This window comes from Myotis davidii, unplaced genomic scaffold (assembly GCF_000327345.1).
Source record: "Myotis davidii unplaced genomic scaffold, ASM32734v1 scaffold855, whole genome shotgun sequence".
NCBI classification, from domain to species: Eukaryota; Metazoa; Chordata; class Mammalia; order Chiroptera; family Vespertilionidae; genus Myotis; species Myotis davidii.
Window position 1 is genome coordinate 770555 of NW_006286978.1, and position 27977 is coordinate 798531.

The 27977-nt window shown below is 40.6% G+C and overlaps 1 protein-coding gene across 2 annotated transcripts in view; it reads left to right on the plus strand.

Annotated features, from left to right (window-relative positions):
* The first annotated feature begins 732 nt into the window (after window positions 1-732).
* The window catches only part of CLCN5 (chloride voltage-gated channel 5), a 157961-nt gene continuing 130716 nt past the window's right edge, over window positions 733-27977 (plus strand). For both annotated transcript variants that reach the window (XM_006758900.2, XM_006758901.2), the window contains exons 1-3: window positions 733-1037; window positions 1631-1744; window positions 3662-3817. In XM_006758900.2, the coding sequence (XP_006758963.1) occupies window positions 3802-3817 (16 nt within the window). In that variant the 5' untranslated portion in view covers window positions 733-1037; window positions 1631-1744; window positions 3662-3801. The remainder of the gene's footprint in view (window positions 1038-1630; window positions 1745-3661; window positions 3818-27977) is intronic.

A 27977-nucleotide genomic window follows, 5' to 3' on the forward strand; every position in this document is an offset into this window, starting at 1 on the left:
CCCAGCCTCTGGTCTTACATAAAAGTCAATGCAATTGACGTTTTTTCTTCTGTAAAAGGAGGAGCTGTGACTTATAATACTAGGGCAAGGGTTTTGGCGTCTGGTAGACCCACTTACTATCACTTACTAAGACATGTGATTTTTGCTTTTCTGAACCTCCCTTTCTATTTTAATTATTAAAATGGATAAAATACTAAAAACTGCCATGTAGATTTCCCAGTTCAATGAGAATCAAGTTGGCTGTTATAAGCATCACTATATTTGATCACTATTCTTAACTTCCACTATGTGAGTTAGGACAAGTTAACCTTTCTGTGTCCCTGTTTTCTTATAAATAAAAGTGGAGAAATAATAGTCCCCAAACCAATGGGGTTATTGTGGGCATTAAATGATATGAAAATAATAAAGGTCTTGAAAAGTGTCTCTCATATTATTAGAGGCTTAAAATTCGTGAGCTAATAGAATCAGTCTTCGACTTCTACTACTAACTACTCTGTGGGCTAGGAGCTCAGCATAAACAGTTTCATGCTAAGGACAAAACCAAAAATCATTCCGCAGGCTCGAAACAGTGACACACAATGCAGTACTTCTCTTTCAAAAGCAATGGACACGCCCAGCAGTGGGTTAGGGCCTGCCCAGTCCTCATTAAATATGGCAGCGATGGGGGGGGGGGGCTATCTATTGCGGCTGCGCAAGCGTAAACCCCTCCCAGCTCCTCGATCTCAGCTGCAGTTTAGGTCCCGCCGCCACCCGAGCTGGCATCGCCCCCTCCCCGCTTGCCCAAGGTGTGGGGAGAGGGCCCCCGCCAGGGCGCGCAGTCGCAGACGACAACTGTGCTTGGCCGATACTTGGCAAGGCACCCGTCACGTGAGCCGCGCGCCAGCTCTGCTCCCTCTCCTCCCGGCAGGGCTGTGAATGAAGCTCAGCCGGCTACGTGGGGCGCTAGCTCAACTTGGTGTTCTGGGCGCCAGAGCCAACTGAGCGCTCGGCCCGCCAGCCGCGGACACGGGCTCCACCGCTCCAGATCTCGGCGACAGGTAAAGACATACGAGCTGTCCCTTCCCCAACAGGTCCTCCGCGGCCCGCTGGCTCCTGGCCCACCCCCCAGCACCCCCTGCGTTCAGCGACTGGGAGAAGCGCTCCCCCGCTGGCTCGGCCCCCTGGAGATGGGGGTTCCCCAAGCCTGGCTGCCGCCTGGCACTCGAAGGAGTTAGACCGGCTAGTTCTAGCCAGCGAAGGGTGGCATCTTCTCGGAAGCCCAGCCCTAGTCTCCGAGCTATGGTCCCTGCGCCGTCCCAGCAAAGTTTTCTCGCGGAGCGGCGCCAAGCCCGCCCGCTTTTGAAAGGGGGAGGTTAGCTGCAAGGCGTCCCTTTTCCAGAGCTGGAGCAGGGTGGCTTTGGCTGGAAAGCTGTCAAGGCCCCGTTCTTCTGCCTCCTGCTCGGGACTCACTGGGTGGTGTGCGTCTTACTAAAAGCGGAGTCCAAACTCTCAGAAAACTAGTTGCTGCTAGTTTTTCTTTTCCCACTTAGCGGAAAGGCGGTTCTTTCCAGATTGTCCAGGCTTGCGCCTGAGTGCCTTCACCACGAAGGGCTTTTCCTTCACACGGATGCGCCTTTACCTTACATTTCAGAGCAAATCAGTTTCCTGGACTGCCAAGTGAAGCTGTACGTGTGCGCCTGATAACGTCAGTGTAAGCTACCTCGACTAAGTGAAGGAAATCCAGAAGTGTGGAGCATAAAAGCCAGTAAGAATCTGCTTTACATAAACTCCATACGTAACCTGGGACTTCAGAGATGTTAAATTTTGCATGTTTCCACTAAGCGTGGATCGATACTATGTAACTGCACCCGAAATAAGGGCGGGGGTTGGGGGACGGGGGACGGGAATAAGGCAAACCCAAACACTGTTCCATGTTCCGGATAAGTAAGTTCTCGGAGCGCTTTTTCCCCCCCTGGCGAATTCATCCTAGGACTTTGTGGATCTTTCTTTATGCAAAACATTGTCTTTTCTCTGTTGGTGTTTTTGAAACTAGTGTACACCATTCGCACTTTGTCCTTAAAACATCCATTAAGAAGGCCAAAATGATCACTCTGAAGTTTCTGTTAATCTTCAGTACATGTGTGCTAGTGCTTTCATTTCACGGTGGAGGTGTTGCATGTATAAAAGCTATGGAGCCCAGCCAGCATGGCTCAGTGGTTGAGCATTCACCTATGAACCAGGAGGGGTTTGATTCCCTGTCTGGGCAGGTGCCCGGGTTGCAGACTCCATCCCCTGTGTGGGATGTGCAGGAGGCAACTGACCATTGATTCTCTCTCATCATTGATGTTTCTATATCTCTCCCTCTCTTCCTCTCTGAAATAAATAAAAATATATTTAAAAAATATATTTTGAATGGGGGAGGTTAGATTTTTATGGTTTCCGCCCCCTTCTGGGGATCGAACCTGGGACACTTCAGTCCCCAGGCCCACGCTCTATCCACTGAACCAAACCCACTAGGGCTGATCAAATTTTTTTAAAAAAATAAAAGCTATGGAAATAGCAATGTGCTTTGATGTTGATCAGGTCAGAAAGGTGAGAACTTTTCCTTAAAAAAAAGCAAGTTGGCTGATATGCTCAGTCAAGGAAAACCAATTTATTAAGAACTTGTTTAAATGGACAAGCAAAGTGTTAAATATATTAAAACTCGAAATCAAAGTAGTCACATCTTTCATTTCCCCCCCCATTCCTAGTGCCTTTTAAAAAATGTTTTCATTGATTTTTTTTAGAGAGAGAGAGGGATAGAAAGATAAAAATATCAATGTGAGAGAAACACCAATCAACTACCTCCTGTATGCTCCCTACTGGGGATCAAGCCCAAAACCCAGGGACCCAGGCATGTGCCCTGACTGGGATTCAAACCAGTGACCTCTCGGTTCATGGGTTGACACTCAACTACTGAGCAACACTGGCTGGGCCCTAGCATCTTTTATATCCTTGCAAATAGTATTGTCCTAAGGTGGAATTTGACATTTTAAAAATAGGAATGAGCTGGATTAATTTGACTTTACTTAAATTAGTATTTTATTTTTTCTTTGGTCTTTCTCCACCCCCTCCCCCATTATAAAAGCAACATATGCTCCCTATAGGACATTGGCAAAGTGTGGAAAGTATAATGAAGCAGAGAGGAAGAACCACACAGAGGGCATCACTCTTTTTTTATTATGCTTCCTTCCTTTTCTTTTCCTATATAAGATCTATTTTAAACTTTAAGTAGTCACAAAATTTGCTGTCCTTTCTACAGTTTCTTTTAATGTGAAGTCGGGGGTTTGGGGAGGGCATTGGATACTATGCTGCTCTTTATTTCCCAAAACATGGAACATCAAGATAGGAAAGATGCTTAACAATTATCTTATCCAAGCGCCCATTCTGGAGATTCCAAATCCCATTTGTTGAAGGTCCCGTGATTCACGCAGAATTGGACAGCACTCAGTGGCAATGTGAACTGACTCTTGATCTCCCCATTTTATGTTTCTGCAGAGATCCCTTGCTGCTTAGGGGGAACTTGATACTGTCTGTCTGCATATCATTGAAATAGAGATTTAGGGAGGGACAGGAGATCATTTTCAAGGATTTGAAATACTTTTTTTAAATTCAAGTTTCCATTTTTTATTTACATTTTCAGGGTTGGGGCTTGAACATCTGTCATAAAGTAAGACCACACTGCTGCTGTTCCATCTATATCCCGTTAAGGCCTCCCTACAAAACTGGGGTGCTCTGGGAAACTCAGGCTGTGACCCCAACGTGGGAGTGGATAGGATCAACATGGCCATGTGGCAGGGTAAGAAAATTAGCACTCATTCCTCTGACTGGTTTTTCCTCCTTCTCTATCTTCCATCCCTAGTTCCCTCAACCTCAGCTAGTGGCAGGCAGCCAGCTGTTTCTTTAATTTAACCCTTTGTCTTCACAAGGACAAAGCATTTGTGTTTAGAAGAAGTTTCTGCTAGCTAGAAGTTAAAAATATTTTAAAGTGGGGATGGAGGGGTGGTGGGGGAAGTAGAAAGAAAATGTCGTGCCAAAAGCATTTCCAAAAAACTTCCTTTGTTTGAACACGTGCTCGTGGGGGTTATATATGAGGAAACAGCATATTTTTTTCATATTTGTGTTTTTCATTTGTTTCTGGCAATTTTCTATCATAAGGTTCCCAAAGGTGAAGGAGACAGATGTCAACACCTTCCTAGCATCCTCTTCCCAGTAAAAACTTTAAAGCATATTTAATGTTACAATGTTTATGTTTGGTGATAGAAGGAAAATGCCTGTTTAATATTATGAATTACCCAAGAGCAAAGCTCACTGTATCTTGCCTGCTGGATTATATCTCTTGTGAAGCTGTGAATTGCTGCTGGCACAAAGTGATTTCTTATTTTTAGTGGGGTTGATACTATCAGAATCTTCAGGGGTGCGTGGGATTTTTATGTTATCAAAAGGGAGTGTAGGTTTAGGACAAGATAGAGAAACTACCCAAATTGGTCTATGACCCACAAAAGGTTAAGGATGGGGTAGAATGAAGAGTTTGGATGTCTATAAATACTCAACAGGTAGGTTTGTTGGTGGTCTAATGAAGCTTTTAAAAACTGTATCCTGTTGGTTATGGCTTCAAGTATGGAGTCACACAAATGTAACAACTATTTTTTGATATGAGGATTGTCAAGTTAAAGACATTTGTTGAAATGGGATTCGGCCTGTATGCCTACTTTGACTCACACAATAGGCATTTATCTGGAGCAGTTTGAATATTCTTGTTAAATCCTGAGATATTCATTCATTCAATAAATAAAATACAGAGTTGAATAATACACGGGACACTAGACAGTTCTTGTCTTATGGAAAAGACAGACAAATAAACAAAAATTGTGTCAGGCTGAATAAGTGTTATAATAGGGAGAGGTACAAAATGCAATAGATGCCCAGAGGAAAGCATAATGAACTCTGAGTTTTGAGCTGGTCTAAATAAGTGAGTGGGAATTTGCCAGATGGGCAAATGAGAGAATTGCATTCTGGGCAGACAGAGAAGCACTGTTTGGGAACTTCCAAGTTGCTCTGTGTGCCTCGTGTGAGATGTGTGGGGCATGACCTCAGATGAAGCTGGGAAGGTAGTTGGGGGGCCAGATAAAAAAGAGCCTTGTATGTTCTATGGAGGACTTTACACTTTATCCTGAAGACAAAGATTCTAAACATGTCAGTAACATGGTCAGATTTTGTTTTAGGAAGATGACTTTGGCAGCAGTGTTGAAGTGGGGTTGGAGCTGGATAGAATGAAAGCCAAGAGCTATTTGGAGAGTTTCTGCTTTAGGGAAGTGATGGTAAATGTCTGGGCAGAAACAGGAGCAACAAAGATAGAATGGAATGAGTTCTAGAAATATTCAGTGACCAGATGTGGGAGGAAGTGAGCCTGGGGCCATTGGTGTTATTCACTCAGATGGGGAATGTGGGAGGTGATGAGAAGTGCATGGGGATGGATGGTAGGAACTTACTGTACTTCGTTTCGTTTGGCTTGTTTTGTTTGAGACACCTGTGGGCTGTCAGGTCACTGTTTAAAAGCCAATTATGAAAATATGGGACGAGTTTGTGCAGGTGAGGCTCTGAAGTATTGTTCTAAATGATGCATAAAAAGCACATGTGTTTTGTCTGTGTTCAATGGAAATGTCATCAGTACTTAATGATTTATTTATTTTATAATACATATATTTTAATGGATAACAATTTTTAATAAAAAGGTAATTAATTATTTTCTTAATAAATGATATATTTTTCTATCTCAGGCCCTGGAATCTGATCTGTCTAAAATCACATTGGAGTAAAAACTAATTTTTCTAGCATTAGTGAAGAGGGGAGTATGATACATAAGTAACTATAACACATTTCTTGTTTTGTGCAACCTCTGAAGTGAAAACATTATAGAGTAATAGTTTGGGTGGCAGTATAGTATAGTAGTTAAAAGTATGGGTCTGGGTTCAACTCAATTGGTTCCATCCTTTGATAGTTGTGAGACCTTGGGCAAGTCCCTTAATCTCTCTGTGTCTGTTTTCACCTTTGTAAAATGGGGATAATAATAGGACTCACTTTATAGGGTTGTTGTGAAGATTGAATTAATATATGCAAACCACTTGGAACACAGTAAGTGTCCTATAAGGTGTGTGTCATTATTACTAGTAGTGAGACGTCTAGAATATTGTGTATCATATAATAAGTGCTCAGTAAAATTTACCAATAGCTGTTGTTTCTACTATTACACTTCTACTACTACTATTCCCTGCAGGCAATTTCATGTTGTTCTTGGAAGCCCCACACTGTGGTAGTCTGTTTGGGTCTCTAGTTAGAGGTTTAGAAGTGAAGAGATCCTTAGAAAACCTCTAGCCCAACCCCCAGAGGTTAAGTGACATGCCCATGGTCAAACAGGTTGATAGCAGTGACTCAGGTCTCCTGATCCCTTATTCTAATTTTCTTTCCATGGGCTCATGGAAGAGGGTATGGGTGGGCCTTTCAGCTCATGGAAGCTCCGAGTCAGTCTCTGAAGCTAGCTGAGGAACTCTAAGTGCTAGAGGAAGCCAAGTTTCCTTAGTTTCTCAAGTCACCTCTGTTCAGTTCCTCCATGGAGAACTGGATCAGAATTCCCATACCTCTTAAACATGTCCAATATAATTATTTTGACTTCTTGATGGAGCCCTGTAATACATTTCCTGGCCACTTTAAACAGAGTGTGTTGGGCATAATTTAATATTTTTTGCTAACTCAGGATCATTATTAATAACATCAATTTTTTTGGCCTAATAGTCAAGGAAATGTTAAAGAGAAGACTAGCCAGTTTGGGATGAGATAAGGTTGAAGACTTGTGTTGTCAGTTCTTGTTTATTTATTCAGTTAACATTTATGGCCCTGGCCAGGTAACTCAATTGGTTAGACTAGATGCAGTGGTTCTCAACCTTCTGGCCCTTTAAATACAGTTCCTCATGGTGTGACCCAACCATAAAATTATTTTCGTTGCTACTTCATAACTGTAATGTCGCTATTGTTATGAATCGTCATGGAAATATCTGATATGCAGGATGGTCTTAGGCGACCCCTGTGAAAGGGTCGTTCGACCGCCAAAGGGGTCGCGACCCACAGGTTGAGAACCGCTGGACTAGAGCATTGTCCCCATATGCCAAGGTTGTAGGTTTGATTCCTGGTCAGGGCTCATACAAGAATCAAACAATGAATGTATAAATAAGTGGAACAACAAATTAATGTCTCTCTCTCTCTCTCTCTTTCTCTCTCTGTCTCTCTCAAAGCAATCAATCAATCAATCAATCCATCAAATAAATACATTTAGGAAGCACCAGTTGTGCACCAGGCACTATGACATAATGGTCAGTAAAAACAGGCATGGTCTCTGCTGTCATGGAGTTTATCAAAGTAGCATTTCAAATTCTTGAAATGTACTGAAATGATTTGGAAAAATGATACCAATATAAATTTAGAAGGATTAAAATAGTTTCTTGCCCTGACTGGTTTGGCTCAGTGGATAGAGCGTTGGCCTGCGGACTGAAGGGTCTCAGGTTCGATTCCGGTCAAGGGCATGTACCTTGGTTGTGGGCACATCCCCAGTAGGGAGTGTGCAGGAGGCAGCTGATTGATGTTTCTCTCTCATCAATGTTTCTAACTCGCTATCCTTCTCCCTTCCTCTCTGTAAGAAATCAATAAAATATATTTAAAAAAATAGTTTCTTAATAAAGGAGGGGGTGCATCAGAATTGCCTATGGTGCCTTTAACAATATTTCTGTTCAGCTTTCACCCCCCCTCCCAAATTGTAATTCAGTCTTAAGACATGAGCATTTAAAGAAGTTCTGTAAGCAGTTCTGATGTGTAATCCTGTTTGGGAACTGCTGCATTAAAGAATCTAAAATTTTTTAAAAAGAGAGAGAAATGATAAAGGAACTAAAAAATATAGGAGAATATATAATCTTTGGGTAGGGAAGATATTTATATGTATTATATCAAAGGTAGAATAATAAAGAAAATATTAACATAATTAAGTATATGAAAAATTTAAATTTCTGCACAAAATCATAAATAAAGTTAATGAAGAAACTAGAAACAATTGCAACGAGACTCATTATTCTTTTTAAAAAATATATTTTTATTGATTTCAGAGAGAATCAGTGATGAGAGAGAATCATTGATTGGCTGCCTCCTGCATGCCCCACTGTAGGGATCGAGCCTGCAACCCAGGCATGTGCCCTGACTGGGAATCGAACCTTGACCTCCTGGTTCATAGGTTGAGGCTCAACCACTGAACCATGATGGCCGGGCAAGACTCATTATTCTTAATATATAAAGATTTACAGAGCAGTAAGAAAGAAAATATACGTATTTTACTAGAAAATGTGCAAATGATGGGAATAAGAAAATACATAAAAGAAGAAATTTAAGTCGCTAGTAAACATGAAAAATATTCTTAGTAGTAAAGGGGAATTAAAATGGCATATCATCAGATCATCATATCAAAGAGAAAGTACCATCTGATCTCACTTGTATGTTGAATCTGATGAACAAAATAAACTGATGAACAAAATAGCAACAGAGGCGTGGATACATAGAATAGACTGACAGCTGTCACAGGGTTGGGGGTTTAAGGGCTGGATGAAAGAAGGTGAAGGATTAAGCTACATAGACACAGACAACAGTGTAGTGATAGTCAGAGGGAAAGGGGGGTGGGGAAGGTGGAGATGGGCAAAGGGTGGGGGAAATGGGGATGGAAAGAGACTTTGCTTGGGGCGATGGGTGCACGATGCAGTATGATCTTGTGAACCAATGTCATCCTAATACATTTAACAAAAAATATAAATTGGTATACCATTCTCTCCAATGAAATTTGCAAAGATTAAAAAGGAATGCATGAGAAAACTCAGTGTTGTTGAAGACATTCTCACACACTTCTGATGGGAATGTCAATTTGGCAATATTTATCAAAACCTTTTGACCCAGTACTTCCTTTTCTTGGAATTTATCCTAAGGAAATAATGAAAGATGTGTACAAAGCTGTATCAATAAGGATATTGATTGCAACATTTTCTATAGTGGGAAAATTGATGGCATTTGGATTCTGATGCATTGATACAGTGGAATACTATAGTTGCTAAAATGATAATGTATAGTACTACTTACTAAAATAGAACTAGGTTCATGATATGATGTTAAAGGGTGGGGCAGAGGGAGGCTGATCTCAAATTATCAATAGTAAAAGTCTGGGCTCTGAGCTTATAGCTGGATTGAAATTTCAGCTTTATTAACTGCATTATGTTGGGAAGTTACTGACTTTAGTGTTCTTCAACTTCCACATCAGTTCAAGATGGATAAAATAGCAGCAAAACAGCAGAGAACCTAATAATTCCCAACTTGTACACACACATTAGGATCCTCTGGGTATCTCTTAAACCCACCCACACTCAGGCCTTACCCAGTCCAATTAAATCAGAATCTCTGGAGACAGGATTTTGGAAGTCCCCGCAGGTGACTTCCAAATGTGTAGACAAGTTTGGGAACTGCTGAGTAATGCATAGGGTAGCTGGGAGGATTGAATGAAAAATCACAGTGTCTGGCATGCGGTAAGTACTCAGTTCATGTTGACTGTTGTTAGTAACTGTTATTTTATTTATTGAATTACTTATTTTTGGTTAATCCTCACTAGAGAATATTTTTTCCATTGATTATTTTTAGAGAGCGGAAGGGGAGGGAGGGAGGAGAGAGAAACATCAATGTGAGAGAGACACGTCAATTGTTTGCTTCCCACACGCTCCCTGACCAGGGCCAGGGATCGAACCTACAATCCTTTGTTTAGGTACACAGGCTGATGCTCTAACCACTTAGCCACACAGGCCGGGGCAGTAACTTATTTTTTATAGTATGATCCATTTTAACATATGTGCTTGTGTCCATGTAAGTATAATATAAAGAAAAGTCTGGAATATACACAAAAGTATTTAAAAAGAAATTACAGTTAACTTTAGTTTTGCTTATTTGTATCTTCCAGTTTTTCTGTAAGTAACATGGTTTCCTTGTTAATTAAAAAAAGGATAATTTCTGAAGGAAATATCATATATGTGTGCCATATAGCTTTATATACTAAGGTATTTATAATAGTGAAAAACTGAAGACACAGTTTCCATAGTAAGGGGGATGTAAGTAAATTATTGTAGGTCTATAGAGTAAATTATCTGGCCATTAAAAATCAAAAGTAAGGCAGAGGAAAATCTTCATGATATAATGGAAAAGTATGGGATTATTCCACTACTGGCTTTTTAATTTAAATACTAGAGGTCCAGTGCATGAAATTTGTGCAAGGGGGTAGGTGTGAGGGGGTGTCCCTCAGCCTGGCCCGCACCTTCTCGCAATCTGGGACCTCTCGGGTAGGGTCCCTAGGCCTGGCCAGCGATCAGGGTCTATCGGGGCTTTCCTTCCCCCGGCTGCTGACAGCTATTCTCAACCCCGCCACTGCCACTGCTTGCCATCTGTGCAGCACTGTCCCCCTCCCCCGCCACCAGTTGCCTCCCTCTGTGGGCGACAGGTGTGGGGTGCCATTGCTTGGCTGGCCTGGGCCTCCCTCTGCAGGGCGAATGCTGTCCTACCGGCACATCTGCCACAGTGTGGCTGGCCTGTGGCCTGAGCCTCCCTCTGTGGGGCAATTCATTGCCCAGCAGAGGGAGGCCCCACCCACCCACTGCAGCGCCACTGGCCTAGTAGCTTGGGCCTCCTCTTTGGGACAATTGCGGAGTCCCCTCCCCTGATTGATTGCCCCACTGGCTGGTGGCCTGGGCCTCCCTCTTTGGGGTGATCAATCGCAGAGCCCCCTCATCGATCACCCTGCAGAAGGTGGCTGGTTGTCCCTCTGTGGGGTGATCGTGGGGCAATGGTGGGCCGCCCTGACCAATCACATCGCACCCGCCTTGGCTGGCCTGGTGCCAGTGCGTGTCATAGCGTGGTCGTCCGGAAGGTCGTCTGGATGGTCGTTCTGCTGTTTGGTTTTTTGGTTGATTTGCATATTATGCTTTTATTATTATAGATAGGTTTTTGTATATCTCTGTTTCATGTTATATACACACCTATGAATGTAACAATCAATAGAGAATGGAAGGAAATGAAACAAAGTTGTTAAAGTGGCTATCTCCAGGTAGTAAGATTAACTTACTATTTTTCTTTTATAATACTTTCCAAATTTTATGCAATGAATATGTATTACTTTTATAATCAGAAAACAAGTATTTGAAAATGTGATATGAAATAATAGTGCCTCCTGCAAGGAGTGAATTGTATGGGCTTCTGGACAGCTGCTTCAGTCATTCTGTGTCCTATCTCCAAAATAATAATTAAAAAAAGAAACCAGACCCCTGAGGGTTTGGTTAGAGCAGGGTTTTTTTTGCTATTAGTCCTTTCTCAAGTACTCTTGTAATTTTTGACTGCCTCTCCTCTTGACTCCAAAAACTCTTGGGGAATGAGAGTGGGGGCAGGGAGATTGTACAAAAATGGAGATGACAGTGTGGGAATGAAATAACAAGGCAAGGTGGCAAAATATATCAGGGTAAGCATAAATAAGGCAGAGGAAAATTGTAATAAAATAGTTGCGATGAGAAACGGTTCTGTTGGCCTCAGATCCAAAGGAAGCATGTTTTCACCTTGCAGTTTTTGTGTCTGTGTGTGTGTGTGTGTGTGTGTTTAGCACAACACAGTGTATTTGTAAACACTGGTGATTTAGCTAACACATGGGGGCCAGGGGAGCATCACAGTGTTCAGTGAATTGATGACAGAACTTCAGTGTGAAATCTGGACAGCTGTGTGGCTTGATAGTTGGACTACTATCACCTAGGAAAAGCCATCTGTTCCTGCCTGTTGACCAAAATGTTAGTATCTGTGTGACTTTCAAATGAAAGTTATCCTGTTAGAGCAGGAATAAAGAAACAAAGACCCTCTCCCCCCTTTTTTGTCTCTGTGGCCCAGTGTTTCACCTATAGCAGATACAGAAATTAGCTGTTTTTCTGCACTGTTGCCCTTCTACAACTCCTCAGTGGGGCAGGATAGGTGGGGAATCGATTATGATAAAAAGCATTGGGTAGGGGATAAACCAAAATAATTTTCCAGCTCTGGCTGGGTGGCTCAGTTGGTTGGAGCATCCTCCTGTACACCTAAAGGTTGTGGGTTTGATCCCTGGTTGGGGCCTATGCAGGAGGCAACTGATCGATTTCTCTCTCACATTGATATTTCTCTCTCTCTCTCTCTCTCTCAAATCAATAAAAACATTTGAGTGAGGATTAAAAACAGAACAAAACATCCCAGCCATCATGGCTCAGTGGTTGAGCATCAACCTATGAATTAGGAAGTCATGGTTCGATTCCCAGTCAGGGCACATGCCCGGCTTGCAGGCTTAATCCCCAGTGGTGGACATGCAGGAGGCAGCCGATCAGTGATTCTCTCTCATCATTGATGTTTCTATCTGTCTCCCTCTCCCTTCCTCTCTGAAATCAATAAAAATATGTTTCAAAAAAACCCCAGAACAAAACAATTTTTTAGACAATTTTTCTCTAAGAGCCAGCCTTTCCTTCCCAAGCAAACGGTTGTGGAAAGAACATGGGCCTTGGAATCAGACACACGTGTATTTGAATCCAGCTCAGCCAGTTGGTAGCCAAAGTGACCTAAACTCCAAAAGCCTCAATTGTCTCATCTGTGAAGCATGGTATCTGGAGACTGACTCCCTAGGTTTGTATCCTGGCTTGGTCACTGCTAGTTGTGGGCAAGTTATTTCATGACTTTTTGCCTCACCCTCTTCATCTAGAAAATGGGGTTAATAATAATCATACCTACTCTTAGAATTATTGGGAGATAAAGTGAGTTAATATGTACATATACGGCCTTTGAACATTGCCTGGCACTTGTTAAACACTGCGGTACATGAGAATGAGAATCACCAAAATGCCTAATAACAGCAGGAAAACAAATTGATATGTTCTTAAATGGATATTTTCAAACTGGAAAGGGTCTTTAAGGGTAATCTACTGCAAATGTCTCATCTTGGAAAGCGTGAAATCAAGGCCAGTCACTGCCTATTTTGCTCTGTTGCATTACACTGCCTCCTCTGGGCTTGACTATTTTATAATTTTCTGCTAGATGTTAATCCTTCCCTACTCCACTTTATTGCTACAAGGTCAGTACCCCCTCCCCCCCCGGCCCCACCAAACAATTGTTTTGTCATTGAGGCTTCCAGGGTGTGTTTTTTCTTCCCATCACTCTGTTAGCATTTTTAAAATTAACTATAGGTTCTTATGTTTTAACCAAAATTATGATTCGAAGTTTCCTGTTTCATGTAAGGTTGTTCTATGTGTGGTGGGGCAGGAGGGGAGGATGGACTAGAAAGTTTCAGTACAGGTGGCAACACATGCCAGATTCTTCTTATTCCTACCTTCTGTTAACACCAGGCATTTACAGACCTGTGGTCAGACCAAAGAAGCTGTTGAGGAGTTAATAGGATGAGGTAACCCCCTTAGTAGTGGCCTATTTTAGTATTTTTCAACCCAATGCCACTCAGGTACTAGGTAGCATTTTATTATATTTATTTAGGATTTCTGCCCTGACTACTTCCATGAAGAGCAACTCAGAAATTGCAACACAGAGCAGTTAGAAATAAATCCAGGACAGGGACTATTCAATGGAGATGAACTAGATATTACCAAGTATGTGGGATACTCTGGGCATTGAATTTTTCTTTTCTTCTTCTGTCCTGCCCCTCTCCCCCAAAAGATAAGCACACTGAATTAACATCTGGCCAAAAAAAAAATGTTCATAAGTAGAGAAACCCGCCTGACCCTGTCTGTACTAAGTCTTCACATGACTCAGCACTGAATATTTCCTGGTTGCAATCATGATCTTGCCTATTGAGCTTGGAGAATGATGAGAGGAAGGTGGGCAGAGGAATTGCTGCTACCCAAATTTCCATCTGCCAAGGCCTTCTTTTCCTTGGGCTCTATTGGTAATAGATAATAATAATAGAGCCTCTTCCACTTATGTTCTTTATAGCAAATAATTGTACTGCCATTCACCCAGATATCAAAGTCAAAACTTTGTGAGGCACCATACAGTCCTTGTTCTTACCCATGTGTAGCCCATCCCTGGTGACCTAGATAATTTCCCTTTGTTGCATTCTGGCAAATACCTACTTCCTTTCAGCAATCAGCTGAAGAGTTGTCTATTCTCTGTAGTATTTCTTGAAACCTTGGCCATCCTCTGGTAAAAATTGCCTTAATCTTTTTTGTGTTTCCCCACTATATTGTATACCCATTGAAAGCATTGGCTGTATTTGTTTAATACTTCTGTTTTTATGCTGGCTGTGTGCCAGACACTATATTGGTTAAGTGCTGGGGTTTTAACAGTAACCTCAAAAGTCTGATTCTTCTAATGAACAAAATAAACTGATGAAAAAAAAAAGATCCAGAGACATTGAAGCATGCAACAGACTAATGAATTTCAGAGGGAAGGGGCCAGGGAGCGGGGAGAGATTAACCAATGAACTTACATGCATATAAGCATAGCCCAAAGACTGACAAGAATGCATGGGGAGGGGAAGGGAACAAGGTGGAGGGGGTCATTGGGCGGGGACGTCTGTAATACTTTCAACAATAAAGATAAACTAAAGAAAGTCATGATTCTTGCCTCTTAAGTCTTGCTGTTGTGTGAAGGAGTTGGAATGCAAATAGATAAATACACAGGTATTTCATTATGAAGTGTTGTGAGTGCTATGAAGTAAAGTCCTATGAAAGAGAATACATGAGGCAATTTACTGGAAGGAGGGTTCTGGGAGGAAATGACAAATTCAGTTGAGACTGAAAAATGGCTGGGCCATAGTGAATGAGGTATACAGGGGCACGGAATGAAATTGGACAGGTGGGCAGGGCTCTGGTCACACAGGGTTGTGTAGGTCATGTTACCAAATACCCTAAGTGCAATGTGAAGGCTTTGCAGATAGATTGGATAGGGCAGAGTGACAGTGAATAAGAGGCAAGTGTCTCGTCCATCTTTGCATACCACAGAGAATGTCCAGAACATCCTATTGATCCTTTGTTTAATGAGTAATAATTGCCTTACATTCCTACTAGAATTGCCATGGGGTTTAAATGAGGTATGGTATGCTAAAGTGCTTTGCAAAATATCAGATGTTAAGCAAGTGTTATTCTAGATGTGATTCACTATGTTCCTTTTTAAAAAAATTCTCATCCGAGGACATGCTTTTATTGATTTTAGAGATTGAGGAAGGGAGGGAGAGAGAGAGAGAGAGAGAAACATCGATTGGTTGCCTCCTGCATGTACCCTGACTGGGGATCAAACCCACAACCTGAATATGTCCCCTGACTGGGAATCGAGTCCACAACCTTTTGGTGTATAGGACAACACTTTAACCAGCTGAGCCACCTGTCCAGGGCTCACTAGATTCTATACAGTGATGCTTACAGACATTCATTATCAGTGGAAAAAATAAATCAGATTCTTCATTTAATTAGCAAAATCAATCAGATCATCTTATGCCATGAATATGCAGATGTATTGCATTCTTACATATTTAAAGTGTGTCTTCATTGCCAATGCCTTTAACTAATTACCAGAGGCCCATTGCACAGCATTCATGCATGGTGGTGGGGGGAGTCCCTCAGCCGGGCCTGCATCCTCTTGTAGTCTGGGACCCCTTGAGGGATGTCAGACTGTGGAGGGGCCCTTAGCACTGCTGCAGAGGCAGAAGAAGCTCCTGGCTGTGCTCACCAGCTGTAAGCCTGACTTCTGGCTGAGCAGCACTCCCCCTGTGGGAGTACACTGTCCTATGTTAAGCATCTGCCTCTGGTTGTCAGTGCGCATCATAGTGACCTGTTGTTCCAATGTTCGGTCGATTTGTATATTAGGGTTTTATTATATTGGATGGGTGAGTCCAAAACACCTTATATCACACCACTATGTAGCACTCTTGGTGTTAGAGGTAATTGTGGGTATGTTGCCAAGAGGAGTATAGGTTTCTCTACTGTGCTGAATTCACTCAATAAAATCTCCAAATGTAAGGAATTAATTATTCAAGAGCTGGACTATGCTGTAACCTGAAACCTACATAAAATAACATTGAATGTCAACTATAATTGATAAAAATAAATTCATATATATATATTTTTAAAAGAGCTGGATTAATTTTGAGGAATATATTGTACCCTCTGAATTTGCATTTGGATGGGGGCAGGGTTAATCACAGCAAGGTGTGGCTGCCACTAGCTGTGGCACTTGGGTTTTCAGACAGTGTTAAAATAAAAGATATAACAAAATTTTCGGTAAGCAGCTATTTTGTGTTAAATATCTAGTTCCCTATTTGAGGTGCAGGAACTTCAGGCGATTGATATAAAAGTTCACCTCTGTGCATGTTGGTGGCAATATAAATTGTTGGAGCACATTTAGAAGGCAGCTTGATGTCCTTATCAAAATGTAGGATGTGTATATCTTTTGTCCCAGTGAATCTAGTCTAAAAGGAACTGCACTTGGTAGAGGATGTTAGTTGACTTGTTGTTGCCATTTTTTTCACTATCAAGAATTGATGTCTATTATGAGAGACTGGTTATATTAACAATGGTGTATACACACAATGGAATGTCATGCATTTCATTAAAAGAGTGAAGTAGATGTATATAAGATGATAGGGAATGCTGTCCAGGATACATTTTAAGTGAGGAAAAAGGCACATAGTGGTATTGTATGATGCCATTTGTACAACAGAAAGAAGGGGAGAGCAGAGGATAGATAGATATGAGTTTGTATATATGTATATTTACATATGTATAGACATCTTCTGGAATGATGCACAAGAAACAGTTATTGTTACCTGGGAAATTAAGGTTGTCAGGACAAGGGGTTTTTCATTTCCACTTGACACCTTTCTATACTGCTTGACTTGTTTACAATAAGCTATAATGCCTTTAGAGATTAAAATTTAAATAACACCCATACCCCACTTGAATCTTTTCTTGATACTATTATACTAAGAAATAAAAGCTGTAATAGTGATTGAGGTGAGAGGTCAGATCTGAAGCACTGGACGCAGAGTCTGGAAAAGAGCCCCTGAAAGCTACCAGGGAATCATAGGGCCCAGGGGCTTTAGGGAAGGAGCATGTGGCTTTGTTAAGCTGTGTCTTCATGCTAATAAAGTGAGATAAAATTAGGTTAAAAGCTTGATTTTATTGTGTTTTTTTAATGAAGCAACTTTAATTATGTCATTGGTTTTGATCTGTGGGTATGTTAATATCCAAGTAGCATAGTGATTGTATTGTAGGCCACAATTAAACAATTAAGTATCTTTGTCTAGATAAATAGTTGTTATTGCTTAACTTGTTTAAATATTGTAAGTGAATTCTAGGCTACAATTTCTTGAGCTTTTTGCTTAAGGACCTGAGGAGGACTGCAAGCATGGTCTTATGTTGAAGTGGAGAAGATATAAATTTCCTGATATTTATGTAATAATGTCTTGATTAAATTAAATCCTCAAATGTTTCAAAATCATTTTAGTCCCCCTCCCTTCCCCCAAAAGGAGGCTTTCTGAGATACAAGAAGTACTAAAAGGAATGTCCAGCTGAATGTCCTCTTGCTTTGGTTTAATGAATAGTTCTTTCACTCAGTTGTGTGTTTAGAGACAAAGAGTTACTAGCCTGCCTTAACTGGCCCTGTTTCTCTAATATTTGAAATTTTAGTCAGGAGATAGATGGGAGAAAACTTAACAACAAATCAAGAAACAAGATAGGTTTTACTCTAGGATATATAATTATATGCATGAGATGTATAATTGGGAAGGTAGCAGAGACTGGAGTGATGGGAACAATTATGAGAAAGGAGAAAGGCTAAATAATTTCAGACTGTTGATAGGCGTAGAAAGACTGAAATAATAAAGAATGCAACTTTTGAGAGATTTTTCTGGTTGTGGAAATCATAGAGCATGAGGGGCTACCTAGAGTGTGGTTTGAAGTTGAACATGAGCCTGACCTGGAAGTTATGCTTATAGAACCAGAAGGAGGATTCTCATCTTTGCTGGTGATCCGGGCAGCTTTTAGAAGTAGCCTGAGTGCCCTGACCGGTTTGGCTCAGTGGATAGAGCGTCAGCCTGAGGACTGAAGGGTCCCAGGTTCGATTCCGGTCAAGGGCATGTACCTTGTCCCTTCTGCCAGCAGCCCTGTAGGGCCCCTTCCCCACTCGTGGGTGGTCACGCTGGTCCCAACGGCTGCGGTCCAGCTTGAACTAGGAGTAAAAGAAGAAACCAGACATCATAGAAAGATGGACAGAGAAGACCCGAGCCTCAAGTGGACTGGAGTTTGTATCTGCTGAGAGCCGGCACTTGGTTGTCTGTGTAGAGGACATTGCTGAGAGGCCCCACTCCATAGTAAAGCATTCTGATTTAACTGAGGTAGAGAAAGAGATGAGGATAAATAATAATAGCTATTAGTTATTGGATAATTACTGTGTGCTTTCCCCATGTGTTTTACATGAATTTTGAGCTTATAACTAATAGAGCCTGGATCCAAGACAGTCTATCTTTAAGTCCTGTGCTTTTGGTTACTCTGTATTCCTAGAACCATCACTCCAAGAATTCCTCCTCTATCATTACCCCCAAGCAATCAGGGTGGTAGCCAGTAGTGAAAGAAGGAAACTTCCTATTAGAGCAGTGGTCGCCAACCTTTCAGACTTCATGGACCACCCGTTGGCAACTGCTGTATTAGAGTACTCTTGCTGTGGTACTAATGAGCAAGTGAAATAATCTCAAGGGAGTAAGGAAGCAGAATACTTGAATAAACAGCTGGTGGATAAGTGAAATGCAATTCTGTGGCCAAAATTCTGTATTCTTTCTAAACTGAAGAACATAATTTAGTATCTTCTGTGTGGAAGACACTATTAGGTGCCACTTGTGGGACTACAAGGAATCAGAAGCAGATACTTGTACAAGGTACATTCGAAGGGAATAATAAAAGTATTATGCTAGGCCTATTATATTTATGTGCATTGTCTCATTAAATCCTCATAACAACTCTTTATTGACCAAATGATTTATTGTCAAAACCATGGAACCTGTGAGAGTGAAGCGGTGTGCTAATCAGATGGAGTACTGACCTAGGAAAACCAGGACATGTGAAACAGTTGGTATTATCCTCATTTCACAAATGAGAAAAATGAGGCCCTAAGTCACATAGCAAGGAACTGATAGAGAGAGAGGACTTAAAGCCAACTCTAGTTTCCAAACTAAGAGATCAGTACTTAATTCTATAAGCAATGGGGGGCTATTGAAGGGCTTTGAGCAGAGAATGTCATGGTTAGGGCTATGTAAGATGAATATATATATATTATTATCAAAGCGACCTCCCATCACCTTTGCTGCATTCTTTTTTAAAAAAAGTATATTTTATTGATTTTTTACAGAGAGGAAGGGAGAGGGATAGAGAGTTAGAAACATCAATGAGAGAGAAACATCTACCAGCTGCCTCCTGCACACCTCCTACTGGGGATGTGCCTGCAACCAAGGTACATGCCCTTGACTGGAATCGAACCTGGGACCCTTCAGTCCTCAGGCCGACGCTCTATCCACCAAGCTAAACTGGTTAGGGCACCTTCGCTGTATTCTATTGGCCAGAAATTAGTGACAGTTCCCACCCACACTCAATGCAAGAGGATATACAAGGGCATGAACATCAGGAGGTAGTTATTATTGGGGATCACCTACATGTGTCTGTTACACTTGGCATAGAGCCAAATGAGGCTAAATGAAGATTTTGCAACTTAACATTAATCCATTGGGTAAGGTTGCTCTAACAGTGGTGACTTTAAATTTACTGTCATTTTTTTCCACTTTGCTTACAAAGATGTAATGAGAAATGGTGTTCGATAATTAGCCTAAAATCATTTGTCATGTGCCTTTCACTGAGACAGAGCATTGGACCAGGGGTAGAATTGTGGAGATGGAGATTTCAGTTTGGATGATTATAGATATCTAAATGGATATTTGTCTCCCCTTGGTTTGGGGCTTAGGAGAGGGTTTGGGCTGGAATAGAGATTTGGGAACTCTTTGGGAATCTCCTTCTGCCTGCCTCATGTATAGATGGTAAATGGAGCCTAGTGTGTGTGTATAATTTGAGAGGAGAAAGCTGCCAAGGATGGAGTCCTGGGGAAACCCAGATAATCTCTCCAAGTGGTTCCCCTAACCTCCTAATCTAATAACCCAAATGAAGAAGGAAACACAATATCCAGCTTCAGAGGAAAAGTCAGATTATTTTTGTTTGCTTCCGCCTTCAGTCCCATCTCTTCCTGTCTATTCCAGGTACTACTTATCCAATCCTCACCTCCCCCTTTTCTTCTGGTATCTTTTCTTCCTTTCCATTGGACCCATTCACTAGACTGTCCATAAACATGTGGTCTCCCTTTGCTGTGCTCTCTAGCTACCAATACATACCTAGACAGCCACTTAAGCTTTCTAGGCCTCAATTTTCTCAAAGATTGAAGGGCATGATGTAGGGAGAAGGTTATGATTATTAAGAAGCCTCTTTCAGACCTAAATTCTGTTCTGGGGTCTTATTCCTCTCCCCCTTTCCCTTTTTGGTTCTGTTGAAAGTTTAGTTCCTTTTTGAAACTTCTTTCCCTTGGCCACAACGTTCTTGTACTCTCCTAGTTCTCCTTCTGTCTGCCTCTCCACTGCTGCTTCTTTGCTTTTGCTTCCTTCTGCCCCTTAATTATGTCCATATTTGGGAGTGTCAAGTTCTTTGCCTTTTCTCTCTTTATACTCTCTCCTTCTGAGATTTCACCTTCTCTCCTGGCTTTACCTATGTTGGCTTTTAATTATAGAAGTAACACATGATTACATGTTCATCTTAAAAAATATAGAAGCATCTTTTTTTTTAAAATATATTTTATTGATTTTTACAGAGAAGAAGGGAGAGGGATAGAGAGTCAGAAACATCGATGAGAGAGAAACATCAATCAGCTGCCTCCTGCACACCCCCCACTGGGGATGTGTCCGCAACCAAGGCACATGCCCTTGACCGGAATCGAACCCGGGACCCCTGAGTCCGCAGGCTGACGCTCTATCCACTGAGCCAAACCGGTTCGGCTAGAAGCATCTTGACTAAAAGTTGAAAGTGCCCCTTCAACTTCCTCCTCATAGGTAACCACTATTATCATGTTGGTGTCCTGTCATCCATGTGTTGAGTCCCAAGCCTATAAATTTAGTTCTAAACTCTAGTTTTTCAATGATAGCTGCAATTGGAATACCCTTACTCAAGTGCTCCACTATCAGCATGTCAAATTCACTAACTTAATGACTTTGGGCATGGGGTTGATGTGATTGTTTCTGTGGTTGTTTCTATTCTGTTATTCCTTCATGTTTGGCATTTCTTTTTGTGTCCCCCATAGCATTAAAGAGTAGATAGTCCCTGTTTGGTTGATCTTATTATTTTATGGCCAATAAGCTTTCGTTAGTACTCCTTTCCAATTTGCTTATGTGCACAGACCCAAGGAAATAGAATATCCCTCTGTCAAAACCTGTGTAGGACCCAGTCATTGGGAACTGGACATGTGAGCAGGTAGGTGAGTAAGAGAATCCTGGGGATTTGATAGAGGAGAATAAGATGGTAGATGGGTAGTATATTGGAAACTTTGATCAGTACATTAAAGCCAAGATACCAATATTAAGGAAATGTATCATAGGCTCTAAAACTTCATCTTTTTTTTTTAAATCGAGAAGGGAGAGGGAGAGAAAGATAGAAACATCAATGATGAGAGAGAATCATTGATTGGCTGCCTCCTGCATGCCCCACACTGGGGATTGAGCTGGCAACCTGGGCATTGAACCATGACTCCCTGGTTCATAGGTCAGCACTCAACCATTGAGCCACGCCAGCCAGGCTAAAACTTCAACATCTTTTTTTTTAAAAAATATATTTTTTTCATCTTTTACAGAGAGGAAGGGAGAGGGATAGAGATCCAGAGACATTGATGAGAGAGAAACATCCATCAGCTGCCTCCTGCACACCCCCCACCGGGGATGTGCCCATAACCAAGTTGCATGGCCTTGACCAGAATCAAACCCGGGACCCTTCCGTCTGCAGGCCGACGCTCTGTCCACTGAGCGAAACCAGTTAGGGCAAAACTTCAACATCTTAATCTAAAATATTAGCTACTAAAATCGCTATTATGTGAAAACATTGTTTTGGCTTTGAAAAAAGTTATGGATAAACTCTGCAGTGTAATGAGTCATTTTACAAAAGTGTTTTTCCACTGTATGAGTATTAATTGCAAATTAATTGGGAAGGTTATGCCTTTTGAGAATCCAGACTGAGACTGCCAATGGAAGTTGATCACTCCATATTGTATTGATAAGGCTGTGTCATAAGCAATGACATACTGAAAATTGTGCTTCTCTCTGTAAGCTTAATTCCAAAGGAATTTAAGGTAGCCATAGTTGAGGATCCATAGTTGTGGTTCTCAACTGGGGGCCATTTTGCTTTTCTTGGGAGGGGGCATTGCTTCTTTGGAGGCACTTTTGGCTGTCACAACTGTGGAGGTTGTTACTGGTTTCTAGTGGGTAGAAGTCAGGGAAACTGCTAAATATACTATATTGCCCAGGACAGCCCCCTATAACAATGAATTATCTGACCCAAGATATCACCTGTGCTGAGTAACCCTGCTCCAGGGAATTTGGGGTTAGGTGGAGATCTGTGGAGGTGGTCATTAATGTCCCTTTGTATTTATGCTGATGTCCTGTAATTTTTAACCTTGGAGGATATGATAATTGTCTGGATTTCAGTGATATTTATTTAGTATAAATATCAGGCGAATCTTATTTGCTTTTCTAAGTATTCTAATTATCTGGGTATGAAGGGAAATTATCGTCAAACTTTGCCAATGCTCATTTTTTTAAGGGAAACTTATTGCCAGAAAACTTAAAGAGAGATAAATAAGAATGCTAAGACCTGATGCAATTTTATAATCTTGACTTATTATTGCTCTGGTGTACTGCATTTTAATTCTTAGTCCTAAATACTGCAGGCAACCTTATCTTAAACTGAGACATAGCTCAGGAGTTTAAGTGGGTTGCCCAGAGGCACATAGTAATTTAATCATAGATCCGGGGACAGAAATCGGTTTTATTTTTTTCTTTTGATTAAAAAAAATTTAACTGTTCAATTACAGTTGACATTCAGCATTACTATATTAGTTTCAGGTGTACAGCATAGTGGCTAGACATTTATATCTTATGAAGAGATCTAGTACCCACCTGGCAGCATACATAGTTATTGCATAGTTATTGACTGTATTCCCTATGCTGTACTTTACATCCCCGGAAATATTCTGTAACTACCAATAGAAATTAGGTTTCTTGATTCCGCCATCACTTCTGTGTTGCTTCTCTGCTTTGAGTATTCTGAAATGCACAATTAAGTATGTCAAAGATTGAATGGTCTTGGGTGCTGGGCATTTTGCAAATTTTGCAAGAATACCCAACCTCATCAGTCATCTATAAAAAAAAAAACAAAACAAAAATAACCCAAAATAACGCAGAATAAAACTTAAGTTCTACTTTTTCACCTATTAACATGGATACAATATTATAGGAAATGGGGTACAGAGCTTAAAGTAAGTGGTAGGGCGAAATGATCCTTAAAATAACAAAGCTGGATGGCATTTCTCTAAACTATCATTTTGAAGAATGTTGCCTTTTAGACCAACTCCCAAACTCCATTTGGCTAGCACTTTGGAGTTTTAGATGGGTAAAAAATATGATTTTCCATTGCTCCCAGCTGCCCTGCACAGTTAATAGACAATTAAAAGAGAATAGAACCAGCATTGATTTCCTTTATGAACTAGGGAAATACACTTGGTTTCTTCATATGCTCAGTTTCTGTATATAGTAAATGGAGGATGATAATGATAATGACAGTTAATATTTATTGAGCCCTTGCAATTTGCCAGGTACTGCTCTAAGCCCTTTACACATATTATACTATTAAACTTCAGTAAAACTCTAAGGTAAATAACTGTTTATTTCCATTTTAAAATTGAGGACACTGAGGCAAAGAGAGGTTAGGTAATTAGTTTTTATAGTTAACAAGTAGTGTCTGGTACAAATTGAGGCATGCTATAGATGGAAAATACACATCAGATTCTAAATAATTTGTATGATAAAAATAATATAAAGTATTTCAATAATTTTAAAAACATTGATTACATGTTGAAGTGATACTGTGTGGGATATATTTGGCCAAATAAAATCTATTATTAAAATTAATTTTTGCTTTTCTTAACACAGCGTCTAGGAAATTTAATGTTATATATAGTATGTAGCTAGCATTTTTAAATTTCTGTTAGATGGCAGTGTTGAATAGAGAGTTTTATCAACCTAGTTCCTCTGGGGGTGGGTGATTCTCACCCTGTTATCATGTACATGAGACTAAAAGCTGAGGAAGGCAAATATATCAAATTCATTGGGCTAAAGTTTGTTGCTGTTGCCAGGAAGTCCCTGAGGTGGATATTAGGTCTGTTCTCTAATGTTTGCATTAAGGGATGAAGAGAGAGGATGCTTTAAACTTAAGTTCTAAAGTTTTAGTCCTGTAGACATCTACTGAATAACTGTGTAAGACACTGTGTTGATACTGTGACTCAGATAAAAGTCAGAGACTTGGACTTTGCCATCAAGGAGCTTATAATCTAGTAAAAGAATATATGTACACACTACTTTACATAAAATCATATGTAATGAGTGGTAGAAACAAAAGGGCTTAGAATCTTAACAGCACAAAAGGTAATTTGCAGCTATGGTAAGGAGGAGGGAAGGTTTAGGAAGGAGGTGACAGTTGAGCTGGTTAGAGAAAGATAGGATTTTAATAGAGGTCCTTTCTATACAGGTCATTGAGCTGGAATAGATTTTTGCTCACCAAATGGAAGCTCTGTATAGCACAAAATGGAGAAAGGTTTGATACATCCAAATGGGGGAAATTTTAAGGACCCATGGGTGTTTCTGTGCCTTCCTCTGTAGACCCCTTCTTGCATATGCATAGAAAGTTTCACTCACCTCAGGGAATAGACTACTTATCTAAGTCTTTTGATTTCTGATCTCCTGGTGCAGCCAGGCAGCAAGTGTTGCTTAAGCACATAGCTTGTGCCTGTGCATATGTTTTTAGGTATGTACAGATGGATGGGTAGGCAGATAAATTATTTTTAAACTGTAGTTACAGTGGTCCAACCTTGAACTTTTGATTTAACATAACGTTATGAATTGTCTAATCACTGAAGCAAATAATTGTAGCTCTCTCCATTGAGAGGAATAAGGGGGCAGAAAGAGGCCAGAAATATTAGTCTCACAGTAGCTTCTCTACCTTGAAAGGAAGAAGTGGAAAAAAAATACTCAGCCCCCATTAATACCACCATGTTCAATTTTATCCTTTCCTTCCACCTACCAATTTGTTCATCAAATTGATTAGTTTGGTTTTGTGTGGAAGTCATTTGGCACTAATAAAAAGAAAAGACTGAAAAAAAAAAAGAATATTGCTTTCTAGATAAAATCCAACAGTGGTTCTCAGCCTTCCTAATGCTGCGACCCTTTAATACAGTTCCTCATGTTGTGGTGACCCCCAACCATAAAATTATTTTTGTTGCTACTTCATAACTGTAATTTTGCTACTGTTATGAATCGCAATGTAAATATCTGATATACAGGATGTATTTTCATTGTTCGCGACCCACAGGTTGAGAACCGCTAGAATAGAAGTTTATAGCCTTAAGTAGTGAAGACTCTCCATTCTATACTTGCAGGACCTTTGTCTTCCAGGTGGGTTTTGTTGTTTGATTGTTTTATTTGAATAGAGTTTTGCCCTATTAATGTAGAAGATGCTATGACGTCTCCTTCCTCTTCTCTGGAAAGGATACTATACAGTTCATTGGTTTTTTCTTACATAGAATCCTAAAATGTTAAAGCTACAATGGGATACTCTTGTAGTAACTAATTCTTTTGAAGATGATTATCTTTTCTATTGAAAATTAATATGTTAGAAAATACAAATAAGGAATAAAGAATTTTAACATCCCCAATTTAAAAAAGCACATTTAAAACATCCATGGTCTTTTGTATGCATGCATATAAGCATAACCCATGGACACTGTCTGTAGGGGGTGGTAAGGGCATGTGTAGGGGAGAGGGGAGGTGGGAACGAGCGGGGAGACATTACTGGGGGAAAATGATTCGTATGTAATACTTTAAACAATAAAGAATCTAAAGAAAGAAAAAGGAAAGAAATCTATGGTATATAACCTTCTAGATTATATGTAACTTTAACAATAAAATGAACTATACCATTTTATAAACTACATTTTTTTCACCTTTACATCATGGACATATTTCTATATCATCAGCTCTTCCTCAATAACACTTTCTACTACTCCATTGTAATGCTGTACAATGATTTATTTAACCAATATCCTATTTTGAGACATTTGTTTCCAGTGTTGCAGTGAACATCCTCTTTGCCACATCCTTAACAGTTTCTTCAGTATGAATGATAAAAACTCTTGCCAATACTGTGTATTATCATTTGGAAAATATTTGTCAATTTGTTAAGTCAAAAAGAGCTTTTTGTTCTAATGTATTCCTTTAATCCCAAATAAGGTTGTGTTTTCTTCATATGCTTATATTATTGATATTCCTTATTGGTTAGTCACTTTTTAACTAATTTGAGTTAATTATTAAGGATAGTAATTCTATCATGATGGTGCACATATTTCTTCTCAGTTTTGATATTTGTTTTATAATTGATTTATTTTTAATGTCCACAAGTTTTCCATTTTTGTATGGTCAAATGTACCAGCCTTCCCTTTATTTTTATCTATTTATTTATTTATTTTTGTTAATCCTCACCTGAGGGTATTTTTCCATTGATTTTTAGGGAGAGTAGAAGAGAAAGGGAAAGACAGAGAGAAACATCGATGTGAGAGAAACACATCGATTGGTTGCCTCCTGCACAAGCCCGGACCAGGGCCTGGGCCTTCAACCAACATCCGTGCCCTTGACTGGGACCCTCTGGACCACAGGCCGACACTGTTCACTGAGCCAAACCATCCAGGGCAGTAGTTTATACTTTACACACCTCACCATAAGGCAGGGAGTTCTAAGAGCCAAGGAGATGTGCCCAGAATTCCTGCATGTTCCTTCTAGAATCTAGACCAGTGGTTCTCAACCTGTGCGTTGCGACCCCTTTGGGGGTCGAGTGACCTTTTCACAGGGGTCGCCTAAGACCATCGGAAAACACATATAATAACATATTGTTTTTGTGATGAATCACTATGCTTTAATTATGTTCCATTTGTGACAATGAAATTGGGGGTCACCACAACATGAGGAACTGTATTAAAGGGTCACGGCATTAGGAAGGTTGAGAACCACTGATCTAGGCCATACTCCAGGTACTTGGGAGCTGAGAATTCCCTGCTCAATCTGCCTCCAGGGCTTGCAAGGGCATCTTCCCTGGGTCTGTTCTCCTAAGTGGGAGTGGACTATGCCACAGGTTGAACTCTCCTAGGTCTAAGGGGTGGTTGTTTGGTGGGAGAAATGTGTGGATAGAGCTTGAGTGTGTGGATTGAGTAGTCTACATGTATATACCCAAGGCCCCTAGTTGCTTTGGAAGGAGTGGGGTCAGAGGATGGAGGAGGAAGAAAAGGGGATTGTGAGTTTACATTTATATTCTTGCCTTGCAAATGTCAGGGATGGACCTCTTTCTCATAGTAATATGTATTATTTTAATTACATTTAAAATTTGAGTACATCTGGCATTTCCTTTGAGAAGAGCTATGAGGTCAAAACCAGCTTTCTCTTCTCTGATTTTGTAGATGGGAAAACTGAACCTTCGGTTATAATTTATCCAGAGTCACAG